At 37.2% G+C, this 8,934-nt stretch overlaps 1 protein-coding gene and 1 long non-coding RNA gene across 3 annotated transcripts in view; one reads left to right on the top strand and one right to left on the bottom strand.

Moving 5' to 3' along the window:
• The first annotated feature begins 380 nt into the window (after positions 1-380).
• LOC126967682 (uncharacterized) lies at positions 381-1,724 on the top strand. The gene is made up of 3 exons (XR_007730063.1): positions 381-509; positions 863-977; positions 1,648-1,724. It is a non-coding gene; the product is annotated as an uncharacterized LOC126967682 (long non-coding RNA).
• A 4,319-nt stretch (positions 1,725-6,043) lies between these two features.
• Positions 6,044-8,934, bottom strand: part of LOC126967624 (zinc finger protein 436-like) — a 34,567-nt gene continuing 31,676 nt past the window's right edge. For both annotated transcript variants that reach the window (XM_050812183.1, XM_050812182.1), the window contains 2 exons: positions 8,074-8,189; positions 6,044-6,348 (listed from right to left, as the gene is read on the bottom strand). In XM_050812183.1, the coding sequence (XP_050668140.1) occupies positions 6,177-6,348; positions 8,074-8,189 (288 nt within the window). In that variant the 3' untranslated portion in view covers positions 6,044-6,176. The remainder of the gene's footprint in view (positions 6,349-8,073; positions 8,190-8,934) is intronic.

Raw genomic sequence — 8,934 nt, 5'->3', positions numbered from 1 at the left:
ATTATTTATCCAAAACTCTATTGAACACCCATTGACCTTACCCTAAATAGATCCTACTACTTAACCTAGCTACAGTACTCTAGAAAATTAATGCACGCCCCTGCTCTATAAATTATTTAACCTTAGCTTTCACACATCTATATTAATTTTCTCACTCTAGCCGTTCGTTCGACTGCTTTTGATATAGATATCTATTTCAATCTTTCCACGTTTAAGCGGTCCACTTCAGTAGTAGAACCATTAGCTCTGTGCTGCCAGCTTTTGATGACGGGATTGATACTGAGAAAGTCAATACCTAGAACCAACTTGCCACCATTGGCAGAAATATGAAATGCGACCACGAATAAAAAAGATATACTTGTCAACCTGCCGTGTGTAACCTGCTCTTAATACTTATAATTTTTCATATAAATAACTAATGTGTGTAGTAGATGTATGTAATAATAGTTTTGTTTTTGATCATCTAGCACCCTATCTTTTACAACGAACAAAAATGAAATTCATCTGGTGTGAGTATATTTTAAGTATTTATGTCCAAGGATATTTTATGTGGCGTGTTACGTGTGGCGCTTGGTAATAATAAAATTCTTAATGAAATATTTTAATCCAATTAAGGACTATACGACATGGTAACCGTTAAAAAAACCTCTCACACTTTCCTAAAATGCCTGGCAGCGCTCCTATGTGTCCTATCTGTGTTATGCGTGATTGCTGAACAGGCATTTTTTACACCAGAGGAATCACAAGAGCATTGCGGCGTTGCCGACCTTACAATATGACTTTGAAAAGCGAAAACACCTATTTTGCCTCCATGCTTTTTTTACTTTCTCATAACCAATTAATTTACCCACAGTGATAACAGTAATAGTGGCGGTGTTCTTCTGGCCTCTCGCGACTGCTGCTAAGAATTGTGCCTGTTCTGATCAGTATAGTCCTGTTTGTGCCACCAACGGCAGAACGTACAACAATCGATGCCTGTGAGTACATTGACTCTGCTTTTCCTCTTATGTATGTATTATTGCCAATCATTGTTATCTTATATCTTTAAACGGGCAATTCTTATATATCTGAATCTCAGAAACGGCTCCAGCGATTTTAATGAAATTTAGTATACAGGTAGTTTCGGGAGCGAGAAATGGTTTCAATTTTAAAAAATGTAGTTTTATCCGTGTTTTAATGAGAAACTGCTACAATAAAATTAGAATACAAAGGTAAATTTCAACACTTTACTAGCTCAGATGGGACATTGGGTGATCCGGAAAGCAGAAGACCCCGGTTCGAATCCAGATGTCCTATTAGTTTTTTTGGTTCAAGTTTTGTACCTTCTTAAATATACGAGCAAGGCTCGGTCGTCCGTATATTTATTATATGTGACCTTGGCTGACATAAGAAAGGCATTTATGTCAGCTCTCAGTGCCGTAGTAGCAACTCTTTGCAAACAGTTCACATCAACCGCACTGCCCCGTCAGTGTACTACTGATGTGATATGAGAGAATTTATACGCTGCACACACAGAGGAAGAGCTGGTAATATATAAAGCTAACAAAAGACAGTGTAAGATACCCTCTCCGCTGTAACAGTAACAGCAGTAAACCAAGATTCCAAATACAGTTACATTTCTAATATACCTGTTTCTCTTTTTTTCAGCTTGAATTGCGACGGCGCAAAATTTGGCCATGTTGGAAAGTGCTAAGTGTCTCTGTCCATTAAAAATTTAACTTTAATTGCAATTGTATTATTTTAACAAAGTATTAATATATTCATGCAGAAATATTATCGTATCCCCTTGATTTGAGAACATTCCGCTATCTACGTATCAGCATACATCTTAAAATCAGGGACAGATCGAGCGATTGACGATTATTGATCACCTGCGAAAGATGCCGCGGAACAGCTTCGTGTTCTCAGTAAATTCAGCTTCAGGTGGAGTGCTGTTCTCACTTTTGAAGCACCCCGAAAGCACCAACTCTTTCCAAATGAAAGTTACAGGGACTTTTCATTTCTATCTAAAACGAAGAGCGGTTCGATCAAGTCATCTCCGATCGGCCTGATTCTCTGACGTGGCGTTGAGATGTAGAGTCTCTGCATATTCTATCGCATTTCGGCGAGTGTTCGGAGGAATTGTTCAGTTTTATTAAGTTCGCAGAGAAGTTAAGTCGATGAAATTGTATTTTTTTTTAAATATAAATACACTCTTTTGCAAAAAACGGGCACCTTGATAAATAGCCTGTTTCACTGGCATCTTCAGATTATTTCGTAGTTCTAAGTTGTAGCTTGTATTATAATACTTAAAATAAATAAGCAAAAAGTAGTTTCTGTCAATTTTGTCATTAGGTACATCTTCATGATTAATAAAAAATTAACCCAGAGTATACACCGGTAGTTGCGTATCTGTTCATTAAATAAAAAAACAGGCTAAAAATTAAGTTTTCTTTAACATAAAAATAAAAAAGTTAAAGTTTAATATTGAGTGTAGCCCCCTCTTGCTAAAATGACAGTTTGTATTCGTCCGGGCATGCTATCGATGTTATCCTTAATTATTTCTTGTGGAATACGCTCCCACTGCGCGCCAATTACATTCCTTAGCTGCCTTGTTTAGCGGAGCAGACCGGATCGAATTTACTCTTCGTTTTAGAATGTCCCAAATCTGCTCTATGGGGATTAAGGTCGGGTCTTCGAGCTGGCCAATTCAAACTACGAATCCCTACCTCTTGAATATACGCTTCCACATTGCCAGAATGGTGAGCGCGAACATTACCGTCCATAGAAATAAAATTATCTCCAAGAACCGTTAATGCGGGTTGTACGTAGGGAATTAAGATTTCTGGGTACCGGTGTGCATTCAAATTGCCGTTTTCTATGGAGACCTACTCTATACGGTCCAATACATTAATCGCTGCCCAAACATAACTGAGCCTCCACCTATACATAAGGGGTTATTTCTTCAAAGCAACCTTCTGCGAAATGTTCTCCTTGCCTTCGCAGTACTCGCCGACGTCGGTCCTCACCATATATTGGCTTCATTCGAGAATAATTCTCTACCCAGTCCTCTTAGGTCCACGTCGCACAATTTCAAGCAAAGATAAGTCTAGCAACTCTGTGCTCGCGGTGTAATTTAGAGCCACGGGCTGGACGGCGACTGCATATATTTTCAGCGAGAAGCCTCCTCCTGACATTCCATAAGCTGGCATGCACACCTCTCACTTCCTCTAGTCTTTTGAGGTCAACATTAGAAGCTTCTGTGCATGTTTTCTTCCAGACCCAGGCTTTCTACTGACGGAACGAGTCTCTTGATATCGTTGCCAAGTCCTCTGGACAGTCGACCTACTCAAATTTAGCCTCTGGGACACATAACATTGACTACACCCTTCCTTAATAAATAATTTTGGTCGCTGTTATCGTTCTATCAACCATTTTAGAGACCGCTAAGAAGTAAAGAATATCAAGGAAATTGGACAATCCGACAATAATATCTAATAATGATTTAGAGTTAATACGAACTATCAACGATTCCCGCCACGATACGCAATTAACTGCATTTTTTGTTAAAGTCCGACTAAATCTTAAATTTTAATTTGGAATAAATTTTTTTATGCACTTCATAAAATATGCCAGTACCTAATATGCACAAACAATTAAAACCTCTTTTGGTATTATTTTTTCTAAAGGGACGGAGAAAATTAAAGACCGCCCGTGTTTTTTTTGCAAATGAGTTTAGTTTGTTTAACAATATATTAATATGTAAATTATGTGTTATGTTTTTCTGATATTATAATACCTATTTTATATCAGCTATCAGCTAATATATAAACGGCTAATTTCGGTTATTTCTGCCATATAGATACTTCTATTCTATTCTAGATACTTATCTCCTGTGCTGCAACCTGTTGAAGTCTCTGATCCTCGTAACTTTCAATCTAATCCCGTTATATAATTAAGAGTTTTGCTTAAATGCATACTTTGTTAGTACCCAAATGACAGCAGATATACATAAAGTTAATGGCCAAATTTTAAGACAACAATGGAACACAAACCCATCCACATGAGGCGATGAAAACAAATGACTTCATATATTGCTACTAACAATCTTACCACTTATCTTTCTTAATCTAATTACTATGAGGTTTAATCACGTTCTAACTACACACCTGGATGTTATGGAAGTTTATATGTATTTATGTATGTTTAAGTAAGTATATTGTATTAAATATATCATTGTATTGCACCCATACAAGGGCGGCACTGAAAAAATTGGAAATCAAGGAAGTGACACAACATTACTATTTAAAAATGTATTTATTGCTTTTCGAAGTATTCTCCGCGAAATTTGACACATTTTTCCATACGATGGAACCAATCATTGAAGCAACCATTCCATTTGGAAGTTGGGCTCTCCAAAATGGCCGTTTTGTAGGCGTCCACAGCTTCTTCAGGTGATGAAAATCTCTGACCACGCAATTTTGTATTTTAGGGAAAGTATAGAAATCATTAGGGCTTAGGTGGGGGCTGTACGGCGGATGGTCTTATAATTCTATGTCTTCTTGCTCTAAAAACTCTGTTGTTCTGCGCGCGGTGTGAGAACTCGCATTGTCGTGATGGAGGATGATGCGGCGGTTGCAGTTCTCTTTACGGAGTTCAGAAACGATCTGTGGCAAAAAAATGCTAGCATACCATTCTGCATTAACCGTTCTTTGTTGAGAAGAGGAATAGTCGCAACATGGCCGGTTTTGGAGAAAAACGTGGCCATCATTTTTTTTGCAACACTCCGTGAACGAATAATTTTTCTTGGCTTTAACTCATTTTTGAACACCCAAACTCGTGACTGGTTTTTTGTTTCGGGTTCGTACACGTATATCCAGGATTCGTCTCCTGATACGATGTTGTATACAGCATTTGAGGTTCCTGAGTGGAATCTTTCGAGAGTTCTGACGCACCAAGTAACGCGAGCCGCTTTTTGCTCTTCACAGAACAAATGCGGTATCCATCGGGAAAACAACTTTTAACACCTAATTGTTCATGCAAGATTATTTGTATATGACTCATGCCAATGTCTAAAGTTGCCTGAATTTCGCGGTATGTCACATGTCCATCTTCCTCAATCAGCTTACGCACAGCATCAACGTTTTCTTTGGTGACTGCAGTTTTTGGGCGACCTTGACGGGGATCATCACTGAGCTTGACACGTCCACGTTGAAATTCAGCAAACCAGCTGTAAATTGTGGTTTTGGATGGGGCTTCATCACCAAATGCAGAAATCATCCGGTCAACACACTGTTTTTGTGTTAAACCACTTCGAAAGTCATAATAAATCATCGCTCTAGAACTTTCTCGAGTCAATTCCATTTTCTCAACGACTAAACAAGTTTGACAAGACCTTGTGACGAGACCGAGAATCTTTTTTTAAATAAATAAATGGTATTCGATTTTTAAAGCCAACGAGTTTTCAATTAAAAAGATTTAATATGACAGGAACAGTGGAAATATTCCATTCCCGATACTTTTAGTGCAGCCTATGTAGTACAGGCTATGCCTAGTTTGGGGCAAGATAATTTGTGTTAAAGTGTGTCAATATTATATTATTATTAATTCCCCGAGTCGTTGGAATTTATTTCTAATGATTACAATCTATGTTCTTTAGTAATGGATTTATATACCATATTCTCCCGCATATTTTGTACGTAATTAAAGACGTTTTTGATCGTTTTGTAAATTCGAAGGCATTTTCCGAAAAGGTATACTTAGTTAATATAAAATATAATAATATGTTAATACATAATTAGTTTTTAGTTACCAACAAAACAAGCACTTTCACACAGGCAATTATGTTATATTTAAAGTATATTTATACACACATATAATATTGCAAAAACATAAAAAATATAGGTTAGTCACACGCGCTGTAAAAATAAAATTCCTTGTTATCGCAACTGAGCGCTGAAGGCAATCAAGGAGAACCGTAGGCGGCGGGGTCACAAAAGATGGGGGGGCGACATATTCAATGAAATGCAGGAACAAATAGAAAGTCAAAAATGATAAAAACTGGTTTTCTTAATAATAATTTTATTAAATTATATTATTACCTAATATAAGACTTATAAAGATAATAATTTATATAATGAATATACTTATAAAGCCGTTATATTGAAACTACAAAAAAAGGTAGTATAAACATGAAACTAGGCAAAACTCTGTATATTTTCATTGTCTTTTAATTCCGCCGATTGATCTAGTTCGCCGTTTTGAATTTCCGCTTCATCTGCTCCGGGATCTTGTGACGGGACTCGGGACTCGCAATCACTTGATGTCTCGCAGATATCAGACGAATTTTTGTTCTTCGTCTTTCGTATTCTAAAAATAAGTTTACATGAAAAGGTATTCTTTAACGGCCGTTCCCAATATACTATCTACAGACAGAGATAAATTACTACCTTCTACTGTCAGAAATTAGCTGTCAATAATCTGAATTGCTGTCCCAATATACCCGATTAGTCATTCTTATCGCCTTATATTGGGACGCGTGAATTGCAATTTCCATACAAACTCCTATCGTTGTAAGCTATACGTCGTCCCATTGACAGTCAGCGTGTTTTACCGTCAATAACTTTATTGGGACAGAAAAGTCAACGATAGTTACGATTTTTATCTCAAGTAGGAGATAGACTGAATATTGGGAACGGCCGTAAAACTATTTAGGTGCGTCGTATTATTTTGCATGTATCTTCATATTAAAATGTTAGTTAAGTAATATAATTACGTATAGATTGTACTACTGAAGCATTCAAATCAAAATCAAATCAAATCTAATCACGGCGGTGATCACTTCCAGGTATCGCTTGCTTATTCGTCTCTTCCATATAAATCAATTGCCAATTTCACAGGTCATCTGGAAAGCAAAGCTAAATTGGCTTCGAAGAAACTGGGCGTCATAATAGAGCACGGCAATACTTCAAGCCGGCCCACATTCTAGCGCTGTACTAAGCGCAGGTCCGGTCAAACATGGAGTATTGCTGTCATCTCTGGTCTGGCGCACCCCAGTATTAACTCCATCCAGATCCAGATCCATTTGACCGCGTGCAACGTAGAGCAGCTCGAATTGTCGGGGACCCAGTTCTCTGTGAATGGCTGGATCACTTGGCGTTGCGTAGAGATGTCGCTTCATTGTGTGTCTTCTACCGCATTTAGTGTTCCGAAGTGTTCCGAAGAGCTGTTTAACCTGATTCCTGCCGCCGAATTCCACCTTCGCACGACACGCCACAAGTTAGGATATCAGCCCCAACATCTGGGTGTGTGGCGGTCCTCCACAGTGCGGTTTTGAAGGAGCTTTCTTCCACGTACTACAAAGCTGTGGAATGAACTTCCTTGTGCGGTGTTTCCGGGACGACACGACATGGGTACTTTCAAAAAAGCGCGGACACCTTCCTCAAAGGCCGGCAACGCTCTTGCCGTACGCTTGTACGGGTCACCAGCGGACACGGGCGTTTGTCCTACTTTTCCATAAAAAAGCAATAAAACAACAACTTATTCAACAGCGATACATTAATGATTTTATAGGCGAGATTAATAGGTAATAGATTGAATAAACTGATACTGATGAATTGTTAAAAAACGTTTGTGTGGTAAAGGTTACTATAACATAAATGACTTTCTTAATTATCATTAAGAAATTCATTATACCACAGATTGGGAATAGAGTGATCGCCCTCAGGCTATTAAATAATTAGTTTAATTGTACAATATTACTTTGTAAACATATTTATATGACGAAAAAAAAAGCCCGCTGAGTTTGTTGCGGCCATTCTTCTCAGGTCTGAGGCATTCATTTTGGAATGGGTGGTAGTTTTTGACTTTCAATAAGTGATGTCACATCCTATTTTGAACAAAAATATTTGAATTTGAATTTGAAAAAGTAACATTAACGATTTTAGTTTAATTTTAGTTTACTTCACCCCGATGTAAAAGTTTAAAGAAAAGAAGATAAAGTGTCGTCTCCTTAGCTCTGTAAGAAAAGTCTAGTAAGATTTTTTTTCTTCAAGGAAACATTCTAAGTTGAATTGCAGATAGCAGAATACTCACCTCTTGGGGTAGGGTTCCTTAAGATGGAATGTCCTGTAGTGGAGTTTCATACTGTTGCTCTGTGTGAACCGTTTGTCGCACAACGAACATTTATGCGGCTTCTCGCCCGTGTGCGTCTGTTTACAAAGAATGATATTTTAATCATTTTAGATGTAAATTATAAGTGTAGTGGCTCGTTTGAACAGGATGCCAGCTAGATTATGGGTACCACAACGGAGCGTATTTCTGCCGTGAAGCCGTAATGTGCAAGCATTATTGTGTTTCGGTCTGAAGGGCGCCGTAGCTAGTGAAAATTCTGCGCAAATGAGACTTAACATCTTATGTATCAACGTGACGAGCGCAAATATAGTGCCATTAAGAATTGGTGGGTTTTCCAAAAACTGTGTGCGGCAATGCAATGTAATAGGCAGGGCGTATATTGAAATAGAAACACTTTATTAACAATAAAAACGCACACCTTCAACTTACAGTATAAATCTTAAAGTAATAAATTAAATGTAACAAAAATTATTAAAAAAAAATAAAACGAACTGTGCGGCGTAAGATTACCTGCTAAAAGTAGAGACTGTTTATAGATATTAGTAATTGTCTGTAGGTTAGAATAGAATAGAATTAAACTTAATAAATTTAACCTTACATTATAAATATTTTGTAGAAACTAACTTATGGCGTAGACTAAGAAAATGAGGTCAAGCCTCTGGTGTTTGTACAATTTGTGTATTATTTGTTCATATTTTGTAAATTATTTATTACAATAAATAAGTAAAAAAAAAGAGAGATTCAACCAATTTAGTGTCAAATTCAGTTATTTTGAAGATATTAAAATTTAAGCTTCAAAAAGTAATAAATAACCACAGTATC

The sequence above is a fragment of the Leptidea sinapis genome, chromosome 13 (genome assembly GCF_905404315.1).
Source record: "Leptidea sinapis chromosome 13, ilLepSina1.1, whole genome shotgun sequence".
NCBI classification, from domain to species: domain Eukaryota; kingdom Metazoa; phylum Arthropoda; class Insecta; order Lepidoptera; family Pieridae; genus Leptidea; species Leptidea sinapis.
The sequence above is the reverse complement of the archived record's forward strand: the minus strand, read 5'-3'. Positions and strand labels throughout refer to the sequence as shown.